We start from the raw sequence: 23,619 nt of genomic DNA, 5'->3' as shown, positions 1-23,619 counted from the left end.
CCGATCCCATAGGGATCAAGATGTCCGGGGAGTCGAGACCTTGACTCCACTGGGACTTATGTCGCCACTGAAGGGATCTCATCCTCAGGCGACTGCTGGGAACGAGGCGGGTTAGAGAGGAAAGGTGGCCGAGGAGACGAAGCCACGATTGGGCTGGGAGTTCTTCTCGAGTGAGGAAAGGTCTCGCGACCTTCCTCAGCCTTGAAATCCTTTCGTCTGATGGGAAGGCTTTGTGGAGATTGGTGTCTATGATCATACCTAGATAAACCAGTCTCTGAGAGGGCTGCAGAGAAGACTTTTCGAGGTTCACCACGATCCCCAGATCCCGGCAAACCTCGAGGAGCTTGTCTCGGTGGTGGAGAAGGGGTACCTCCGAGTCTGCCAGGACCAGCCAGTCGTCCAGGTAACGAAGGAGACGGATGCCGGTCCTGTGTGCCCACGAAGAGATGATGGTGAAGACTCTGGTGAACACCTGAGGTGCTGTGGAGTGACCGAAACACAACACCTTGAACTGGTAGATCTTGTGATCTAGGCAAAATCTTAGGTACTTCCTTGAAGACGGATGGATCGGGATCTGGAAGTACGCGTCCTTCAGATCCAGAGTGCACATGAAATCCCGCGGTCTCACTGCAAGCCTGACCGTGTCTGCTGTCTCCATGCTGAACGGCGTCTGTTTGACAAACCCGTTCAGTGTCGAGAGATCGATGACTGGTCTCCAGCCTCCAGACGCCTTTTTCACAAGAAAGAGTCAACTGTAGAAGCCTGGGGACCCGTCCACGACCTCCTGGAGCGCGTTCTTCTCCAACATGGTCTGGACTTCGGCCCGAAGGGCCTGCCCTTTTGCCGACCCCATGGCAAGAGAGCTCAGCGACACTGGATCCGCTGTCAGGGGAGGTAGAGATGCCGTGAACGGGACGCGATACCCTTGAGAGATCACAGAGATCGTCCAGGCATCCGCCCCAAGTTGCTGCCACCTTGCTGCGCAACTCTGAAGGCATCCCCCCACTGGTAGACATGCAGGGGGATTGCCACCCCTAGCGTTTCCGGCCTCGGCCGGTACCTCTAGGGTTCTTGCTCCCCTTGGAGGACTTCTTGCCCCTTCTGCCCCTGGCAGGAAAGGGCTTAGATACCTTGGGCTTCGCTGTAACGGTTGTCTTCTTCATGTCCTTGGCAGGGCGGGGCTGCTGTACTGCCGGAGGCTTGTAGGGCCTTGATGTCAGGGCTCTATGGATGAGGGAATCCTGATTGGACTGCCTCCACCTTTCGGCAGTACGCTCCACGTCCTTAGGCTCGAACAGACTCTTGCTGAGGACAGAAGAGTGTCTGAGCCTACTAGCCTCAGGGCTGGGGACCTTCTGATGAAACCTCTCAGCCACTGCGTCCCGACGCTTGAGGATCGTGTTGGCCCACAAGCTGGTAACCTGGTGGGACAGGAACTCGATGGTCCGAGTGCCCGAGAGGAGGAAGGTCTCCAGCGCTTTCTTGGTGCTTTCCTTGGACAGATCCTCGGACCGCACCAGAATGCCCAGAGAACCCAGCCAGATGTCTAGCCATGAAGCGGCCTGCATGGCGCACTTAATGACCTTCTCCTGACTCTGGATCTCAGTGGCCGAGAAGGACACGTGCCGGTTGGAGTGTCTCTCAAGAGAGACTCCACCTGAGAGGGCTTCCACGGAGTGGTGCAGGGGAAGACTCAGAGAAGGCTCCTCAAAGATCTCAAAATACCTCCTCTGACGGACTCGAGGAGGAGGGAGGAGCTTATACCCGGCACTCGACCTGCTTGAGGAGGCAAGATCCGCGAGTTGTCCCTCGATCTTCTCTCTGGCACTCTTCATCCCCTGAGACCAGGGCAAAGCTGCACTGGCCCTGAAGGCTTATGAGTGCCAAAGATACGATCCAGGACTGTGTCCTGCCCATCACGAGGAGGGACCTCAGGATCTGGGATCCCGTTTAGACTCCTCATGAGGGACAGAACTTGCCAGAATGCATGTTCCAATTCCTGGCGCTCGCCTCCCGATGGACTTGCAGCGAAGTCTCCTGACCCCAAGGGCTCTTCCTGGGGGACACGTGGGTATCCTCGACCGCCCTAGGCTGCTCCTGTCTGATCCTGGCCGACGATTTAGGAATAGTCTTAGAGTCCTTAGATTCCCTCCTGGGAAGGATACAGGACTCCAAAAGCGAAGGTGGTAGGTCCTTCTCCACCTCAAGACAAGGAGACCTCTCGGAAGGGGGATGAACTTCTTCCATTGGTGCGATGGGGAAGACATCCTCTCCGACCGACTCCCCTGAGGAGGGGTATTCCTCCTCCGCAGGGGAGGGCGAGAAGGTCTGAGGAGGAGTAGGAACCTTGCCTAAGGATCTGCGAGGAGATAGCCTAGGTCTCGGAGGAAGATCCTCGGGAGAGACTCCTCTCTTCCTCTTCAGGGGGGAGGAAACTGCCACTGGTTCGCGACCCGAGTCAGAGGCGGCTGGCTTAATAGCCCGCACAAGAGCTCTGAGGAGGGTATCAAACCACGGCTATTGACTGACAGCAGCGCTGGCAGACACTCCCTCTGGAGGGAAGGGGACCGATGGATCCCTAGGAGGAGTTAACAAACGAGGGTTCGCCTTCTGGGCTGAAAAAGAAGAATCCCTAGACCTTTCCAGGGAACGCCCCCCTTCTGGCGAGCGCGCTGGTCTGCGCTTACGGAGGGGGGAGCGCGACAAGTAAGAATCCGCCTGTCGGCGGTCGCGCTGGGGCTCGTGAACCGGGCCCGGCACAGGGTCGCGCGCGTTAGAGTAACGCGAAGCTGGAAGATCACGAGCGCGAACCAAATCGCGCGCGCACCCGCGTGGGCGGGCAACGCTGGAAGATCGCGCGCGCACACCCGCGTGGGCGGGGGCGGGCGCAAAGCGATGGCGCGCAGATGCATCAATGGCGCGGTCATGCCTTGGAGAGCGGGCCGGAATAAGGCCGTGAGAGCGCGTTGGTGAAGGTGTCGGTGTACGACGATCAGGAACTGCCCGAACGCGCGGGCGCGCAGCGACCTGGTGAGACCCGGAAGGGCGCGATATGACAGGGGCGCCTGTGCCCGTGTCTGGGAGAACTCGCCGCGAAGGCGATAGAACTATAGCAGAATCCCGAGAGACCTGTGGGCGACGGTCGGGAGGGATTGCCCTATTCGCCTGCGAGGTCGTTAACTGCGCTGGCGATTGTTGGCGCGCATAGCGCGTATCCGGAACAGGCTGTTTCAGAGGCCGCGGGTTGCGAACGGCATGAGGAACGCCCACAGTTGCCTTGAACACAGGCACAGGGCGCGTAGCTGGAACTGGTTGCGGCCGATGAGCGTCGCGCGGATATTGTCGGCAGCAGACTCGCGCGATTCCAGAGGAGGCTGTGGGAGGCTGTGAGCGCCTGTGCGCTAACTTAGCCATCTCCGGAGCCACGTGTTGAGTCGGCGCGCCACGCGATCGCGTTGGGGAACGCGCTAGAGCTGGAACAATAACTGCGCGTGAATGCGCATCGCGAACCTCCTTTACAGCGCGCGATGGAGAGCGCGTGAGCGTTGAGGATGGAATCACGCGTGAACGCGCGACGCGATCTTCCCCCGTAGGGCGCGACGAGTCCGCAGGAACCTGTGGGCGCCTGTGCGCCGACTCTGGAACCTTTTGGACCGCGCGTGAAGTGACAGGAACTGGGGACGATCGCACGTCGCGCTTTCCCCCTATAGGGCGCGACGAGTCCACAGGAACCTGTGGGCGCCTGTGCGCCAACTCCGGAACTTGTTGGACCGCGCGCGGTGATACAGGAACGGGGTGAACGGGCGCTGCGTTTTTCCGGTGAGTCCGTAGGAACCTGTGGGCGCCTGTGCGCCGACTCAGGTACCTTTGGAATCGCGCGCGATGTAACAGGAACTGGGGGGCGCGGCAGCGTTGGTAAAGGTGGGCGCGTGGGCGCCTTTGAGCGCTTGCGCGCTGCATCAGGAACAGTTGTCGATGGGCGTGGGCGCGCAGGGGAACACTGGCGCGTAACAGGATCAGAGGCGCTAACACCTACAGGCGAGCGCCGAAGCGCTTTGTCAGCAACATCAGGAACAACAGCAACGGGCGCAGGCAGAGCCTTACGCTTAGAGACGAGAGGCGCAGTTTTGCGCTCAAGCCCCTGAGACCCCGAAGGGCCTGGAGACTGCGCAGTGGCAGACTCAGGGGGCGCGTAAAGCGCATCAGCAGCCTTCGATGTAGATGGTTGAGGAGACCCTTGTCCCGAAGGACGACCATCCTCCAAAGGGGAACGCGAACGATCCCCGGAGAGGTCTAGGGTGGTAGCTGGCAGGACAGGAGAGCGGCGAGTCGTCTCCTCCGCAGAGGATTGTGGGGACGACGAGCCGAAGAGGCGCCTCCTAACCCCCTTAAAGGGAGAAGGAAGGCCTCTACGGCGAAGGGGAGGGCGAGCCTTCCGCCTTATACGCCAACGAGGGGCCGTGGGATCAGCAAGCTGACCATCATAGGGCCTCCGAAGAGGCGTCTCTACCAGAGAACTCCCTCGAGAGGTAATCTCAGTGGAAGGAGAGACCGTAGGACTCAGCTCCTCCCTCGAAGTGTGTTCGGAGGGAGAGACAGAGCCTTCAGCTACCTCAGCCACAGGAACAGGTGTTTGGACAGATCCATGGGATGTTTCCGAAACAACTACGTCAACCACAGACAGAGGATCTATTTCCGCTGTAGTTGAAGATTGTTCGGCGGCCGCACCCCGTTTGACCATGTCAAACAGGGCTTCCCTGTAGCCCCAAGGAAGCCCAAAGCTGAAAAAGATCCTTGTTAGACATAACAACCTCCTCCGAGGGGGGAGGGGCAGCCGCCTCGCTATGGTAGGCAGCGGCCTCTCCCTTACCACGGGATCGGTCAACAATATCAACATTACGGTCTACTCTACCGTTCGCCTGCCTCTCGGAAGAGGCCGCCCGAGCGGGAGCTTCGGAGGAGGAATGGGCGGCGGGAGAAGAAGACCTAGGATTTTCTCTCTCCCGAGAACTTTCGGAAGGAGAACGATCCCGTTTAGCCTTCTTCTTACGTCGCCGGGCAAACCTCTCCCACTGGGAGGTAGACCACTCCCTACATTCACTACACAAATTAGCACTATCACACCGTTGGCCCCTACACTGAGGGCATAAGGAATGCGGATCTGTCTCCACGGCCGACATAAAGGTTCCACAAGGGCAGCCGGGAAGACCAGGGCAAGTGCGCATGATGATAATAGAGGCCAACTTCACACACAAACACTGCAAGAAAAAGCAAACAAAAATTATGGCAGTCAAAAGAGAGGAGAGCGCTGACAGGTCTGTCGTCTCTCCGAGCCAAAAGTAAAGTGGCCGAATCACCGGTGTGTGTGAGGGTGGAGGGGTAGCAAGCTAACCCCCCCACACCCCCCGCTAGCTAGCGGTGGGGTAGGAAACCCTCGTTAAAACTTTATGGCTCGTCATCGGCTGCGCCGAAGTAATTACCCCATGTAAATAGCGTGGTTTGTATTCAGTTAAGGAACAAATGACAGGACTTATTTAGCTCTGGGTCTACCTTAAGCACATGGCATGGTCTTGCTCACACTGGTACACAGTACTCTAAAGTATACAGTAACAAAGTGTGTTTCAGGATCTGTTCCCCAGCTGGTGAAGGCAAGTTTTCTGAGAAGGCTGTTTCTCGTTGCTACTTTATTTGCTTTTATTTGTGTGTTCTTTAAAGAAGAGCGTTCTGGCAAGAGTGACATCTAACTAGACTGGGTAGGGGTGATTTTACAGTTCTTTGAGTCGCCCCATTCGATCTTTAGCTTTATGCTTGCCTGATGATTGTTCAGGTGGAAGGCACACTCCTGTGTTTTGCTTGGATTGGCATTGAGGTGCCACTTTTTGTAGTAGTTGGAGAGTAGTCAGAACATTTGAGTCTTTCTTTGATGGTGAGGAAAAATTTTGATTGTGTGAAAATGCACAGGTCGTCGGCATATATGTACCAGCGGATGTTCTGGTACTGCAGTTCATAATTTGTATAGATATTAAATAATATCGGTGCCAGTACTGACCTTTGTGGAAGGCTGTTGTTCTTTATCCTCCATATGCTTTTCCTACCATCAATTTATACGAAGAATCGCCGATTGGTGAGCAGTGATTTAATGACGTGGACTATGCTAGTATTTTGTATAATTTGAGCCAACTTCAGAAGGAGTGCTCTATGGTTTACAGTGTCAAATGCCGTTGTAAGGTCAACAAAGACTGTACCAGTGATTTGCTTCTTCTCAAACCCGTCCTTGATGTATTGTCAGGTTTAACATCTGACTGCAGCAGGATCGACCTGGCCTAAAGCCAGCGTGGTCTGTCGACAGTTGGTTGGATACAGGCTAAAATCATTCGTCTGTATAATTTATAAAGGGTATTGGTCAAGAGCTTTTGGGGGATAATGGGTCTTTCCCAAGTTTCAGCAAGGCCACTACACTCTCTCTTCTTCTAGTCTTTGGGATTTGGTAGGCTGTTGCACGGGAATTAAATAGTAACAGGAGCCATGCTTTTGATTTCTATCTGAAACGTAAGAGCATTTCTATTATTAGGCCATCTAGGCCGGCCACCTTCCCAGATTTGAGATGTTTCATGATAGCATTTAGTTTTTCTAAGATGAACAGTTGGATGTTGTTGTTACTGTCTTGCATGAAACAGTCAATGTCTTGTCCCGTATCTTTTAGGTAACCCCGCCCTTTGTTGTGAGGCTTGCTATTCAGCAGTTGATGCACTACCGGGGGGGTTATGGCAGTTAATCTAGGTTGAGTTTTCTTCACTGAGTCTAGTTTATTGCTGGTTGCCCAGGCTTTTTTGCATTATGGGTCATGTCTATAGAAGTTATGACTTCATGACAGCGTTCTTTTCTTTCGTCGCTGACTGAGGCCAGCTGGGCTTCTCCAAGTTCCACAGTACTTTTAGCAAAGGAATCTTTATTATATGCTTGGCCATACTCCATGTACAGTACTGCTCTTTTGATTGTTGTTTGAGACCTGCAATTTAGCTCTTCCTGCAGCCTCTAGGGATGTTTCTTTGAAACTTCACAAACCAGTGATTGGAAGTCATTGTAGTGCTATTTGACTAGGCTGATATTGGATATCCCAGTCTCCAAGCCTGACTTAAAGCTTTCCCATTTTGTCTTGTGCAAGTTGAATTTGGGTCTGGGTTTTTTTTGTTGGGATCTGATCACAGGTTTTGTGACGATTATTATTATTTGGTGTTGCGATTTTGATATAGGGTCACCAATTGATTTTTCAACGTTATGGTAGGCTACTATCTCGATGAGGCAAATGCTAAGTCAGGGTTATATCCCAGTCTCCAGCATGCACTCTGAAAGGATGCTTTATCCTTTGCATCATGCATGTGTGTTAAGTCATAGATTACACCCCAGTTCTCAATGGCCTCACCATCACTGTTTGTATGGGTGTAGCCCCAGGTGATGCTGTGGCTATTAAAGTCACCAATAACAAGGCATGACTTGTTACCTATTTGGTGAGTTTGTGGCCATGATGGTAATATGTTGTGTCCACCTGGAGGATTTTCAGCATGCCAACCAAGATGATTTTGCCATTTAGGATGACTGATTCATCCCAGATAAAGATTGCACTTCCATGAACAGGACTTGAGTGGGATATTGTTAGGTCCATGCCACATATTCCTAGCTGAACCAGATCCTTATGCATCTCCGGTAGACAGTATATCGGCTCTTAAGTTGGCAAGAAAATCCAATTTGGTCGCAGATATTCCTTCAACATTGAAGCTTATGATTATGAATTTGGTGTCATCTTGTTCAGGAGGCGAGGATTTATCCTTTTACCACCCCTTTAAAGGTGTAGAAGGACCTTTACCCTGCAGTCCTCTCTGCTTCATGGTGCAACCACCTCAATCACCAGCTTGATAGGCATCCTCGCCACTCGCAGCAATTCCAAAAGGGGATTACCTTCCCTAATGGGACCTAGTTCCTTTTCTGCATTTTCAATTGCAAGAGGGGACTGCCTTCCCTAATGGGACCTAGTTCCTCTTCTGCATATTCCCTTCTGGGTTGACTAAAATTGGTACAAAAAGGCTTGGGCAGCATTGATGATCTTGAAGATGAAATTAAAGTCGTCAATCTTGCTCTTATCACGGTTTTTTTAAAAGCTGACTTCAAAGGTGTGGTTGCCTTTGTTTTTGCTACTGGACCAGACATCATATTCTTCTTGAATTGGAGGCCTCGGTGGAACAGCTAGTCCTGACTGGACATTCTCCATTTCTCCACTGTTCCCTCTACCTATTCTGGTGGAAAAGGGGCTGGACTGTGACTGTTGTAACTGTAACATTTCTCAGAGCCGGAGCTTCTCGTTATCCAATCTGTCTGGCGAATTTGGAGGCTGTAGCATCCCTCCATTTAAGGATCTATTTGGTCCACTGGTTAGCACTGTTGGGTTAGGAACGTGACTATCTTAGCCTCGGACAGAACTAAGTCTGTAAACTGTTTCTTCTTTTCAGAAACTAGTAAATCCTGAGAAGAGACGAAGATCGCCATTGTCCCAGTCAAATGGTCAAACCATGAGGCTGCTGGGAAGCTAGGCATATTCATGCCCTCCATACTTGAGGACCCCAAAGCCGAGAATATAGTTGATTATGCACCCCTTAACTCTATCAAAGTTCCACGTGTCAAGGTCGTGATGGCTGTGTCCACTGGCAGAAGGGAAGGCGCAAATTCCTGCACTGCGTAAAAACATCGTCCTACCCCTTCTTGTGTGGCGATACGACTCTTCTTCTGAGGACTTAGTAATATGCCTCACAGCAAAAGAAAGAGGATCCCTTCAAGAGGCAGTGACACCCTTGTTAAGTTGGAGGAACTCTACATTTTGTCTTTAAAGATGATCAAAGCTGGTCAGCAGTCTAGCAGATGAAGATGTAACTGGAAAAGGACTGGGAGAAAAAGGAGGGAGCAAGAACTTCCTTCCTTGCAGCAGCTTTAATGATCAACTGTGCCTCCGGGAAAAAGCAGGATGAAGGGATTCAAACAAAGGACTTTTTGCACTAGTGCAGCACATAAAATAGAATCAACAGTAGGAGGCTTTGCTTTAGAGAAAGCTAAGGATAATACAGTAAAAGTCTTTCTTTGAATGGAATACTCTCCAGCTCTTAGGAAGATCAATGTCCTTAGCGTGTCATCACAGGCTGCATGATCTCCTGAAACAATAAACGGATTTTGAGCGAAGCGAAAAATCTATTTTTGGGTGAGATAGCCATGGCGTCCTGATGGAAGGTTCCTTTTTGGTAGCTTCCTTGGTTATATCACTACTAAATATTCCCAGAGAATTTAACCACAGGTTATCACAGAATTCTAACTTCTGGAGCGAGTATCCTAAAGGTTTCCCTTTTAAGACATCGTATATCAACAGGGGACGCATGTATTAACGCGCCACATAGCTATCTACACCCCAAACAGAGTTAACACTTCGGTGTGTAGGGGCGGAGAATAGCTGGGGAGCCGTTCCACAGCTAATCTCGTTCGTGGCTACTTTTGGTACTCGAGACGTAAACAAACTGGCGCCACTGCTAAATGACGTCACGTCCGTCCTCATCCTGAAGCCAGTTGCTTGCCGATCGCCATGATACAGCAGAGCAGGGTGGGACCTGAAAAACTGGACGAAGTAGCAGGGAGGGTCCATCAGGACGCCATGGCTATCTCACCCAAAAATAGATTTTTCGCTTTGCTCAAAATCCGTTTTTTGGGCTCAAGCCATGGCGTCCTGATGGAAGAATACCAGAGAATCAATGTATCGTGGTAGATTTTCCCCTATTTGAGTAAGTGCCAAGGGCTTTGAACAGGGTAGCATAGTAATCTTAATAGAAGAACCGTAGGGAAGAGACCTTCCTGCCCCCCTGGCAGTGAAGTTCCCATGGGCCATGCCGAGATCAAAGTGGTTATCGAAGGGCTATTCACCTTGCTAGAAGAACCTGAAGAACTTGGAGACAAGACTGAATGGTTGGCATTCATATAGGAACATTCTCAAGGGCAGACAAGTGGTGGTTAGGCACTGTATGTTAATGGAGAATTGTCTGGTCTCTAAGGTATGAAGAGAGTAAGTATTCGTATTGGAATATTACATTGCACAGGTGAATATATAATAAGGGTTGAGACCTTAGTATCTTCATCAACCATAAGAGGAAGGGGATAATAAAACTATGACAGACATGTATTTCATAGTATAAGTAGGAGCGGATTGAGACGCACAAGTAATAAAATAAAAATTTTATTTCACAATTGCAGAGAATATTAATGAATTGCAATATATGTAAAGTTAATTTACAACAAATTATAATGTACATAGTAATGAAAGACTTGCTCTTGAATCTGAAAGAGAATTTCAAATTTATTAGTAGGCACTCGTTCTCGAGGAACGTCAGTCTTTAAAATAAAACACATCATGCTCTAGGCATGCGGCACTCGTGTGACGACTATGACATTTCACCTGGGATAAGAACAGTTATATGAAAAGCACTAAGTGTTTTCGACATCACTACGTATCACTCGAGGGTCAACATAGGCACCCGAAGAGTTAGAGTCCCAAGTAACTCACTGTTCTATGCAGAGTTAGGTGCAGGTTTCATAACACTACCTGCGTCTACCACAAATGTTTGACTTCGTGCACTTGTTTCGCATAATGTTTGAAGAAAACACGCGAGGATTTCCAGCCTGTGAAACTCTTAAGGCTTTCGAAATCCATACTCTGAAAGAAATTCAGAGACGATGCAACTTTTCTAGGATCGTGACCGGCGGGTGTACTGTCAGGATCCGCTCTGCGAATGAAGTAGGTGATTTTCGCTCTTAGTTGTTTCAGTGACAGGTCGCTGCCCGATGTTTCTCCTTTGAAGAGCTGGCCTCCACCAAAGTCCGAAGTTCTGCGAAGATAGACCTTGAGGCTCTCTACTGGGCATAGAGAGGCATCTTCTTTCAGGGGGCATATTCTCCAAGGGCCCCATCTTTTGGTGGGTAATTCGTTTTTGGCAAGAAACGTCGGATCCGGGAAGAGGGTAAGGTCTCCTGAGTCAGTAAACAGGATATGACCCTCTTCTCTCGATAATGCCACTATTTCGCTGACTCGGGCTCCTGAAGCAAGAGCAAAAAGAAATATAACTTTCTGAGTCAGATCCTTGAGAGGGCATGAATCATTATCCAAGTTGGAGGCGAAATGGAGCACCTTGTCCAAAGACCAGGAGATCGGTTTCGGTGGGGGTGCTGGGCGTAGACGAGCGCATGCTTTCGGCAGTTTATTGAAGATGTCACTGGACAGATCAATCTGGAAGGCATACAACAGTGGTCTAGTCAAGGCCAATTTGCAAGTAGAAATTGTGTTGGCTGCCAAGCCCTGTCCATGAAGGTGAATAAAGAAGGACATGCAGAAATCAATGGTGATTTCCGTAGGATTTTTTGCCTTGACGAATGAGACCCATTTTCTCCAAGATGATTCGTATTGCCGTCTTGTGGATTCGGTCTTGTATTCCTCGAGGAAGTCTAGACTTTTCTTCGAGATCCCAAACCTTTTCTTCGCGGCTAGGGAGAGAAAATCATGAGATGAAGGTCCTTGATTTTCGATGATGAAGCGAAGACAGTCGACTTCTGTACTTGCTGGGAGAGAACTGGGCCCGGGAGAGGGATCAGCGTGGGCTGCAGCTCCAGGACCAGGGGGTACCAATTGCTCCGGGGCCACTTGGGAGCCACTAGGGCCGCTGTCCCTTTGAAGGTTCTCAGCTTGGAGAGGACTTTCAGCAGAAGGTTGGTGGGAGGGAACAGGTAGATCTTGGACCATCTGTTCCAGTCCAGTGACATGGCGTCCACTGCCTCTGCCTTGGGGTCCTCGTACGGGGCCACATATCGAGGAAGTTGATTGTTGTCGCTCGTTGCGAAGAGATCGATCTGAAGTTCTGGGACTTGGTGAGAGATGAAGGAGAATGATCTTGCATCTAGAGACCATTCCGACTCTATCGGGCTTGTCCGGGATAGAGCGTCCGCCGTCACATTGCGGAATCCTTGTAGGTGAACTGCAGACAGGTGCCACTTCTTCCTCTCTGCCAGACGGAAGATTGTCAGAAGCACCTGATTTATCTGGGGCGATCTTGAGCCTTGGCGATTGAGACATCGAACTACCACCGAGTTGTCTAGGGTTAGACGAATATGGATCGAGGGAGGCGGGGAGAGTTTCTTCAGTGTTAGAAGGACCGCCATGGCCTCCAAGATGTTGATGTGAAACATCTTGAATAGGGGAGACCATGTGCCTTGAGCCTGTTTTTGGTGGGAGTGACCTCCCCAACCCTCCAGCGAAGCATCCGTGTGGATGTTGAGTGATGGAGGTGGGTGATGAAGAGGGATGGACCTTTTCAGGGCCGTCGCTTCCGACTACGGCTTGAGGAGAAGCCGAAGTCTGTTTGGGAGCCGTCTCTTGAGGTCTCTTCGAGCGATGGATGCAGAACGTCTCCAGACTCCCGCGGCATCCTTTAGCTGTGCACGAAGCACTGGGTTTGTCACTGAGGCGAACTGTAGAGAGCCTAGAACTCGTTCCTGCTGGCGTCTTGAGATCCGTTTGGATTTCAGTAGTCGCTTGACAGACCCTGCTATTTCCTTCCTTTTCTTCTGGGGGATGGAAAGGCGGTGTGACTGAAGGTTCCACTGGATTCCTAACCATTGGAACTTCTGAGCTGGAGAGAGGCGAGATTTCTTCGCGTTTATCTTGAATCCCAGGTGTTCTAGGAACTGGGTGACTTTGCTGCAGGATTTTAAACAATCCTCGGGCGATGGAGCCCAGACTAGCCAGTCGTCGAGGTAGGCCATCACCTGGACGTCTCGGAGGCGGAGCTGTTGTACTATGGCGTCCGCCAGCTTTGTGAAGATCCGAGGGGCCACGTTGAGGCCGAAGGGCATGGCCCTAAAGGCGTAGCTTTTCCTTTGGAGTCGAAATCCTAGGTAGGAGGAAGCGTGATGGTTCATTGGAACGTGCCAGTAGGCATCCGCCAGGTCTATGGAGACCGTGTAAGAACCTCGAGGCAGAAGGGTCCTTATCTGTTGAAGAGTCAGCATCTTGAACTTGTTGTTCGCTATGAACTTGTTGAGGGGGGATAAGTCCAGAATGACTCTGAGCTTGTCGGAGTCTTTCTTGGGGACGCAAAACAGTCTCCCTTGGAACCTGGTTGACTTTACCCTCCTTATCACCTTCTTGTTCAAGAGATCTAGGACATATTCTTCCAGAAGGGGGGTTGATTGTTGGAAGAATTGCTGGAAGGTTGGGGGTGGTTGAGTCCAACTCCAGCCTAGACCCTTCTTGACGATGCTGTGTGCCCAGGGATCGAAGGTCCAACGATCCTGGAATTGGCGGAGTCTTCCTCCCACCTGAAGCACTTCATTGCTTCTGGTGTCCCGAGGGCTTACTGCCTCGGCCGCTAGCTCCCTTTCCTCCTCTGCCTCTGGAGGGACGCGAGATGCGTCTCTGCCTGCACCTCTGTTTGAGCCTCTACCTTTGGGATGAAAGGTAGTTGTCTGTTGCTCAAAGGCAGGGGTGAAAACCGGTGACTGGGACAAAACCGGTTGGGTGACCAGCTGAAAGGTCTGTTGTGGCTGAGCAGCCACTTGGGGAGTAGCGGGTCCCGGAAACAGCCGTCTCTGTTGACGTTGCTGGGGTTTTGGCTTGAAGGATTTCCTCTTAGGTTGAGGGCCATCGTCCTGAGAGGATTTCCTCTTTTTCGACATGCCCCACTTGTTGAGAAGGTTCCTATTCTCAGTGGCGGCCTTGTCGGTGATCTCTTTCACAAGGTCGGAGGGAAAGAGGTGCTTACCCCAGACGTTGGAGGAAATCAGCCTCCGGGGTTCGTGTCTCACTGTGGCACCTGAGAACACGAATTCACGACAGGCTCTCCGAGCCTTCATGAAATTGTACAGGTCCTTTACCAGAGTCGCCATGTGCGATTTGGCGAGTACCATGTAGTGGTCGGGGACTCTGGTGTCACCAGCCATGACGTCAAGCTGTACTTGGAGGGACATGGATGCTGCGAGCCTTTCCTTCGTGTCTTGTTCCCGACGAAGGAGATGGTCATTAAGTTTCGGGAGGTCTTCATTAAACTGACGTCCAGCCACGTCAGGATCTAGTTTTCCCACCACGAAGGTATGCTGGATATCCTTCCAGTGTCGAGCGTCGGGGGGAGTCACCATGGAGAAGGGTCTGCACTCCTCCAGTGCAGGACAGGGCTTCCCTTCTTCCACTGCCTTGTGACACGCAGCGAAGGCCTTTTCCGTAAAGGGAAGGACTGCGTCGTCGGGTGCGACGTAGGTAGGATGTTTCTTGCTCAGTGCCGGGAGCATTGAGCAGGTAAAGCCCCTACTTTTAACAGCTTTGGCTAGCATAGCCTGGGCCTTCTGGAGATCGAAAACTATCACCTCCTTTGGTTCGGTCTCCTCTTTAGAGGCAGGTTCGGATCGAAGCCGGACGTAACAGTCCGGGTAAGCCTCAAAGCTCGGGAAGAACTCCACTTCTTCCAGGGCAACCGAGCCGATCTTCTCGCTGATGAAGATCCTACCCGTTGCGATGATCATATGCTCAGCATACCTCCAGGGGTTGGCGTGTGAGCATATCGGGAGGTCCTTAACCGAAATCTTCTTCGATTCTTTGGAACCTCCCATGGACCTGATGTACTCGTGTGTCACTTGAAGCTTCTTGTCCATAAGGGCTTCTATCATACGGAACATCACCTGGGCTGATGGGATGGGGTTCGGGGTAGCGGAGGTAAACGGGAGAGACACTTCCGTCGGTGTAGGAGTAGGGGCGGGGGTGGAAGGCGGAGCGACCTCCTGCTCCGACTCGATGTAATCCACCTGGTCCTCTTCATCGTCCGCGTCTTGGGCCATGAGGGTCCTCTCCGTATTCTCCGAAATATCCGACATACGTTCCTCGTTGTCGGCATCCAGGTGACACTCGTGCATGGACTGGGCCATGACAACATCGAGTTCCACCGATATCTGGACGGTGGGGATCTGATCCTTGGGGACCACAGAATCTGGGGATGCCTTTGGGAACAATAAGGCCCTCATGTCTTCAGTGGCAAGGTACGGTCCAGTGGCGTTCTTCTGGAAGCCACGCACCCATTTGCGTAGCTTCTCTCGAGAAGCGTCCCTAACCTCCGCTGAGGGAGGATTGTTGAACGCGTCGACCAGGCGATCCTGGCAGACCGTACAGTTCTGCGGGTCCCAGAACTTTAGATCCCCTTTCTTGTTGGCACAAGGGGCGTGGGTCCTACACGCCGTGTGTCCATAAAAGTGCGGGCGCTTCACTGCACAGAAGCTGTGGTCGCACTTCAGTTGCTCCTCCTGTAAGAGAAAGAGAACATGAGTATGGGGGAGTCATAAGGATGACTCTTAAACTAAAGTTAAATATTAATTGATTAATTTTAACTTAACATTAAGTGTGATGCACAGAGAATGGGCGGAAAGAAGGAGATAGATACATACTCCGTGTAACCCGCCCGGCTGGTTACCGTGACCTTCATCCATAGACAATCTGCTGTGACCGAAGGCACAGGATAGAATTCAACATGGAATGCCCGTAGGGCAGTGGGAATTCTATTGGAAATTGTCAAGGGTATAAGGCTAGGACTGAGGCCACTCAGACACTAGAATTGAGAACTAGAAGATCCCATAGGGTAACGGTTTCCGGCAACCAGCCATGCTAAGATACACACAGCATGCTGGAAATCTGTGATATGCAAGAAGACAGCATGGTTACTAATAGAACGGTAAGATAATACCAATCCATTTACGTAATCGAGTCATCTGGTTGCGATGTAGGGCTATCAACATCAGATGATAGCTAGTAGAAGGGGGTGCAAGTCGTCTTGACGCCTCCGGAAGGCTCCGGCAGACCGCCGACACGCCGGAGGCCGCTCCAGCAGAGTTTCTGGCATTAAGGAAGACAATATAGAAGTCAAGAGTAATACCAGGGTAGCGGCCGCCGGCACAGCGGCGGCTCCGGCAGCCGGAGGTAGCCGGCTTGGTGACAGGGACAAGGATGGTTATAGCGGAACCGGAGTGCCGGCAGTGGATGCCGGCACTCCGAGGGCCGGCCGGTGGACGGACGACTGAGGCTATGAGGAAGGAGGGAAGGCCATCGGCTAGGCGCCGGCGGCAGGCGGCAATCCCCCGGCACGCGGGGGACTGGCGGCGCAGAGGGTAAGGGGTAAGTCACCAAGGTAGGAGGTGGTATCACCGACAGTAGAGGCGGCAAGGGACCGGCACCAGGATAGAGAAAGAGACAGAAGGGGGGATGTAGGGGTCCAGCCACGGACCCCAAGACATCCCACCTGAGTGGGTGTACCCATGATAGAGGTTAGCCCTATCACCCAGAAGCGGGGGCCGCAGAGGACCGGGAGCTAAGGGAGCCCAAGGGAGAGCAGGGAACACTCAAGAGGGGGGAGAACCCCTATAGACAGAACGCATCTAGTGGCTAACCCCATAGGACACTATGAAGGGTATATGTACCAGAGCGGACTGCACACAGGAGCTCAAGGTAGCCCTACCACTCCACCCTAGGGAGGAGTTGTAGGACAGGGGACAGATGGGTAAAGACTAACCTAAGCATAGGCTAGGCCATACAAGAGATAGGTGGGGAGGGGAGAAGAGAAGGGTCTTCTGTGGAGGGGGTTCTGTACCAGAGCGGCTACCAAGGAAGGGAGGACACTCCCTAGGCTAAGGTAAGGCAGCCTGTCTGAAAACGGTGCATGGGTATCGTTTCAGTAAGGTACAGAACTAACCTCTCCAAAACCTAACCTAGAGCAGGGATGTCACACCCTGAACTAGGAAGGATGGAAGACGTATCGCTATTGCAGGAAAGGTCGGAGACCTAGCCCCAGCAATAGAGGAAGGACTAGCCATTCCTCATTCTCGGACGCAACCCTAAGGGGGGATCATTCCCTTAGGGAGGACAGAGAAGCGATATAGTACTCTGATAAGAGCTTGACCCCCTTACGTGGTAGGGGGAGCAAGACTACACAGAGGGGGTGCCCTAAGGCAGGGGATGAAGGAAGCATATAGGGGTCCTACTTGTAGGTTAGGTTAGAAAGACACACTATCTAACCTGTCCCTTATATGGTCCCTGAAGGCGAAAAACACTTGCATCACAGTCAATAGTATTGTAAAATAATGCCACTATCTTCATAAATAAACCTAGGATCACTGATAAATATCACGCATGAACACTGATATAGGCGCTCTGGCCTAGGGGCTATACTAGCCAACTGGTATGGGGTCAGTTGATGACCGATAAAAAAAAGAGTCAAAACACGATATAAAAGTTCCTAGCTATGAAGACTAAATAACTAATAGTATCGATTAGTTAATGAGGCCGGAAAACGCTGTTGAGGCTATCTAAATAAGGCATGCAAAACAACAGCGACGCCATAAAATGGCCGGTCCGGTCGAGGCACAGCTCTGCCACAAAACATCAAATATCTCGAAAAGTAAAAGTTACTTTACGGTCAGAGCTTATTTAAACAATACTGGAACCTTGTACTCAACTTTCCAGAAGAAGGCGAGGCCGAAGGTAGCGACATAGCGAAGATGCAAGCTGATGAAAATACACAAGGGAAAATCCGTCTTAGCAAGGCAAGCTACTAGAAGAAGGATGAGGACGGACGTGACGTCATTTAGCAATGGCGCCCGTTTGTTTACGTCTCGAGTACCAAAAGTAGCCACGAACGAGATTTGCTGTGGAACGGCTCCCCAGCTATTCTCCGCCCCTACACACCGAAGTGTTAACTCTGTTTTGGGTGTAGATAGCTATGTGGCGCGTTAATACATGCGTCCCCTGTTGATATACGATGTTTTAAAAGGGAAACCTTTAGGATACTCGCTCCAGAAGTTAGAATTCTGTGATAACCTGTGGTTAAATTCTCTGGGAATATTTAGTAGTGATATACCCAAGGAAGCTACCAAAAAGGAACCTTCCATCAGGACGCCATGGCTTGAGCCCAAAAATATTATCGAGATGCCCTAGAGGAGATGGGGCATCTGCTCCTCTTAGGGAAGCACATATCAGTCATGATCTGGGCATGCCCAAGGGTTGATTCATTGTTGTCTTCCTTCGTCACATTTTTCTAGGAGGGCGGCTATGGAGAAGGATTACTAGTCAAGATTCCAGGAGGGGAAAGAAGAGAACCAGCAGATCTCTTAGCCTTCGCAGAAGATCCTGTTGGTGAAGAATCTTGCTTTTTCTTCTTCTTCCCCTCCCTGCCAAACTCTTACCACCAGGAGGCCAACAACTCCTTATGCTTCTCACAAGGGAAGGACTGTGAGCAGCCATGCCCCCAGCAAAAAAAAAAAAAAAAAAAGGGTATCCATGTTTGTCCAACCCATAAAAGTTCCATACCACCATCCAGACACTCCAAGACAAGACTGCATGCCTTCTTGTGGGTTATCCATTCTATGGCATAGGCTACACACGCTGACAAACAATGTGCAAAGATAAAAGAAAAAGATTAATTGGCCAATTTTTTTACAACGAGAGTACAACAGTACTACTCGGCAGCTAAAGTCAAAGTGGGTTCTCATTGAGCTGGGAGGGGGGAATGGGGCCTCCCATGCTAACTGCCAGTAACTATTTACACCTCACTATAATCTTTAACAGCCGAGTTTCCAGCATCACTGAAATCATTCTCCTATCGAAGGATGAGGGTTTGCATCCATGTAAGAACAAATGGCCACCAGCTTCTCAAGTTAAAGTAAATTTATGAAAGTATACAACGTTGTTCTTTGAAGATTTTCTGTGGTTTTTAAGTTGTGTCCTGGGAGCTGACAAAATCAGTCTAGTTAACCTACAGTACAGTAGTACCTGGAGTCACGAATTTAATTCGTACTGGGAACGAGGCTACGAGCTTCCAACCTAAATTGCTCGTATCCTAAAACAAAATATTCCATAAGAAACAATGGAATTCACTCGATTCGTTATACAAGACCATAAATACAAATACACGTGAATTTTTAAAGGTTTTGCAAGTGTAATTACTAAACAAATTAGAATCCCTAATATCAAATAAGAATCAATAAGAATTAAAAATTCAAAAAGAAAAATAGAAATAATTGATAAATTACCTCACACTTTACGTTTGAGGAGAGCCGATGCTGGTGAGAGGCAGTCGAAGATCGGAAGATGAAGAAAATGAGGAGGTTACTGTTTAGAAGGAAAATCTTCCTCCACGAGAGCTTCTGGTAAAATATCAAGAGTTCTGTCTCCTGAATGCCATTCATTATAACTAACTTAGTAGTTACACTTTCTAGACAATTGGTTGTATTTTTTTATACCTGTACTTGCATTCAATTGTCACAAGGAAACTATCTAGAAAGGGCTGCTCTTGACTATCTTTCCTCTTAGTGGATTAGACTGGGTAAAGTCTATTGGGGGTGCAGATATCTATGGTTATCTTAGGATACGTCCCTGAGGTAAATGTGTAGGAGAGCTCCGCGGAAGATCTTGAAGAATTTAAACACCTACAATTCACTATTATATCATATAGAACGCTTATATAATAGTCAATATATGAGCAGCTTCTATTTAACGAAGATATTCGTGTGTATAGTTATGTTTCACTTGGATTTTTTCTAAGTGTTTGTTTTTGTTTACTGTGTGATGTCTTGGCTAAAATGAGCTGTTTCACCGCCTTACTGCGTATGGCAGACTAGTTCTCAATGCTATTCTAACCAATAACAGGTGTTTTCTTGACGTCACACTGTTTGAAAACCAATCATGGCGGTTTTTACAAATCTAGCCAATGCTGACACTTATTACTTCACTTATCCCTGCTATTTTTCCACCAGTTACCACAGTTTACGTGAAGTTCCGCGGAGGAATATTTTTGCACGTCTCGGATCTCCCTTCAAACTGAAAAGCTCATTTTGCCGTGAAGTATGGAGCAATTAGCAGGACCTTCATCCCGTTCCGACTGTGTCACTTGTGACAATTGCTTTATTTCTTATGGGGATTTTTGTGTACATTATTCAGGGAAAGTTGATTTGCTAATTGCATTTGCTCAACGTCATGGTTTGATTTTGGCAGAGAAAAAGTGACCTAATTGTGAAAATGTGTGCCGTATAGCAGATTTGTATCCACCTACACCATAACAGTAAGGTATGTGGTAGTTTGCAGTTTACGTTAACGTTGTGTAACCTCATTAATAGTCGAAATATCGACGATCAAACTCACGCTACTCTTGTCTTCCCTGAATTTTCTAAGTCTGTTGTTATTGTTGACTGTGTCTTAATTTTGCTCAAATGAGCCCTGTAACCACTATAATCCGCAGACAAACTAGTGCATTATGACGCCCCCCCCGGTAGGCCTAGGTAGGGGTACAGGGCCCCATAGGCTAGGTTAGGTGGGTGTCTTAGGTTCGGTGGTGCCCTGAAAATTACTGTGGCCTTAAGGGGGGGTCGGAGGGGGGGCGGAGCCCCCCCCCCCGGTAGGCCTAGGTAGGGGTACAGGGCCCCATAGGCTAGGTTGGGTGGGTGTCTTAGGTTCGGTGGTGCCCTGAAAATTACTGTGGCCTTAAGGGGGGGTCGCAGGGGGGGCGGAGCCCCCCCCCCCCCCCCCGATAGGCCTAGGTAGGGGTACATGGCCCCCAGGGTAGGGTAGGTAGTTATATTAGGTTCGGTAGTGCCCCGAAAAATCACTTTTCTCCTCCTCCCCCCACCCAAAAACCCCGCTTCCCACTGGGGTCCCCCATAATTGTAGTAGTAGGTTTATGCTTACATTTTCTGTGTAAGAGTTACGTGGTTGTAGGAGGATTATCTCACAGTTTCAAGGTAACTGTAGCTCTAATTTACTGTTTTCTTTCGTTTTCTACTTTTAGAAACTTTTAAATCGAGCGCGGAGGTCTCCTACACAATTACCGTCCCTGATAATACACGATATCTACGGATAGTTGTTCCGGGGGTAGGAACCCCGTGATACCTGACGGTAATTCTCTTGTAATATCACTCCCAGAAATATTATACAGAAGGAAGCGGCTGAAGGGAACTTCCATCAGGACGACATGGCTATCTCACCCAAAAATAGATTTTTCCTATGTCAAAATCCCTTTTGAAATGGCATGGAAATGAGCTACTGTATTGCATTGTTGGTAAGCAGATTCCTTGCTCACATTGCCCAAGCCTTACCTGGGTAAACACAGTATTGCACACTATTAAGGTGGCATATGGACACTTGTGTGACTGCTTTCTGCACACTGAGTGATAGTTTTTGTAACTCCCGTCGTACTTGTCCACGAAAAATATCCATACAGCACGAAAGTTTTACTCAAAGGCCAATACAAAACTCATATTCCATTTTGCTTACCAAAAATTACTCGTAAGCCAAGGTACTACAGTACTGCATATCCTTAAGCAATTCTACCATCACTCGGACTGTTAACTGTAACAATCAGCTGTTCAATTCAGACAGATAATTAACAATAATTTACATTATTAGCTCTTGAATAGTTTTCTTTTGGGATTTTAAAAGGTCCTTATGAAAGAGAGACTTTGGTCAAGATAAAATTAAAAAGCTCCAGATAGAATTCAATCTTTAAAGTTTCTTTGGGAACGTAACTAAAGATTGGACACAAGACTACTTTGATCTTTCCAGATTAGACAACTTGGAATGAATGGGAGCTATTGCCATTCAGAGCAAATTTTTTTTTTTTAAATGAGTTATCACATTTATGCTCTATTCCCTGTAGCATACCTACAAGGGCAGTGCCACAACTCAAAAGGTCTTTGTAGACTGTAGTGCTCCTTCGGTCTCTAGCTGTTCTTGCTTTATATCCTTTCACAGTTGTTCTACTTTACTACCGTTCCAGCTTCATTTCTTCCTATTCAACTTATTTTAAATTATACTTCTTAGTGCAATGCTGAGTTTTTCACCAGTAGCACTCAGGCCGTGAATGACGTAAGCCATAGCCCGAACTCATAACTCTACTCCAGTACTGTGGTTTATCTGAAGGTTCATGCTACTCATAAGTCTATAACGGAGAAAGTTGAGAGTGGTTAAGTAGTCCGAAAACAGTGTATAACCACTGAATCAGGGTTGCCAGGTTGGCATTTTCAAACGAAATAACCTCCAAATTTGGCCTTTTTCGTGCTAGATACCTAAATTTGGCTTTTTTAAACACTGGTTAGCCTTAAATGCTATTTTCGGCCTATTATACTATTAGGTTGGCCTTTTTAAAGTTGTAGTTGATCAGACGTTGGCCTTTTCTCATTTGGAAAACCTGACAACTCTGCACTGAATAAAAATCAAATCTACTGTTCTGCACTTACAAGTACATTACTCTTTAAATAAAAACCGGTGAATATAACTATAGAATAAAAAGACAAATTATTCTTTATCACTAGAGAACAATTAAACCATAAAGTTTTCGATTTAAAAAGATATGTAGACTTGAGAATCTAAACAACACTTATGCCGAGGGATTTGCAAATCATTGCTAGGTAAGATAGATGTAAATAGCTCACAAATCCTTTACTGAATAATATTTATTGAAGTATAAAATGCCTTTGGATGAACTCAAATACAGTATTCTAATATAGCAATTGATTAAAACTTCATGAAATTTGTCTAAAAATATCTGGTCTCTTCATCACGTGAATAGTTTTATTGACTGAGCAAAAAGTAGCGATAAATAAACAGTTAACAGTGTCTGAAGAGTTCGCAAACAAGGTCGTCTAGTGGAGAACATACCTCTGCCATAACCATTCGAAAGTGAAATCTATCGAAAATATCCAACTGTATGAAGATCCCAGGAATGGAAAAACATAATTTAATGAGAAAATATATATGTTATTATTTGTTATTGCTAGGTAAGCTACGGCCTTGGTTACAAAAGCAGGATTCTATAAGTCCAATATGGGAAATAGCCCAGTGGCGAAAGAAAATATTAAAGCTTATATAAAGTAATTAATAAAAATGTAAAATATCTTGAGAATATATATATATATATATATATATATATATATATATATATATATATATATATATATATACATAGTACATGGGAAATAGCCCAGTGGCGAAAGAAAATATTAAAATATATACAAAGTAATTAATAAAAATATAAAATATCTTGAGAATACAGTATATATGTATATATATATATATATATATATATATATATATATATATATATATATACATATATATATATATATATATATATATATATATATATATATATATATATATATATATATGTGTGTGTGTGTATGTGTGTGGTCTATATTACTATCTGAGGAGCAATTGTGCGATGCAATAAAAAAAAAAATAATTGTACTGGACGTTCCATATTTTTATTATCATTATTACTAGCTAAGCTACAACCCTGGTTGGAAAAGCAGGATGCTATAAGCCCAGAGACTCCAACAGGGAAAATAGCCCAGTGAGAAAAGGAAAAAAGGAATATAGAATATTTTAAGAAGAGCAACAGCATTAAAATAAATATCTCCATACATTAAGGACAGTCGTACTGAACTACTCTAAATTACGATCATGTCGATATTATTCTTGGGAAGATAAACGTTTACTAACAATCAGCATGAATAAAATAT

The 23,619-nt window shown here is 48.2% G+C and overlaps 2 protein-coding genes across 2 annotated transcripts in view; both read right to left on the bottom strand.

The window, feature by feature from the left end:
- Positions 1–23,619, bottom strand: part of LOC137657645 (uncharacterized) — a 444,763-nt gene that overhangs the window by 135,419 nt on the left and 285,725 nt on the right. The window lies entirely within an intron of this gene.
- Positions 2,518–3,960, bottom strand: LOC137657183 (uncharacterized). The gene has a single exon (XM_068391528.1). It carries the CDS (start codon positions 3,958–3,960, stop codon positions 2,518–2,520), a length of 1,443 nt encoding a protein of 480 aa, XP_068247629.1.

This window comes from Palaemon carinicauda, chromosome 18, assembly GCF_036898095.1.
Source record: "Palaemon carinicauda isolate YSFRI2023 chromosome 18, ASM3689809v2, whole genome shotgun sequence".
Classification (NCBI taxonomy): Eukaryota; Metazoa; Arthropoda; class Malacostraca; order Decapoda; family Palaemonidae; genus Palaemon; species Palaemon carinicauda.
Note: the sequence above shows the minus strand (reverse complement) of the source record. Positions and strands in the feature narration are given on the sequence as shown.

Bases quoted from the DNA above. Each gene is read 5' to 3' on its own strand.
- LOC137657183 (XM_068391528.1), bottom strand. From the start codon at position 3,960: ATGCAGCGCGCAAGCGCTCAAAGGCGCCCACGCGCCCACCTTTACCAA.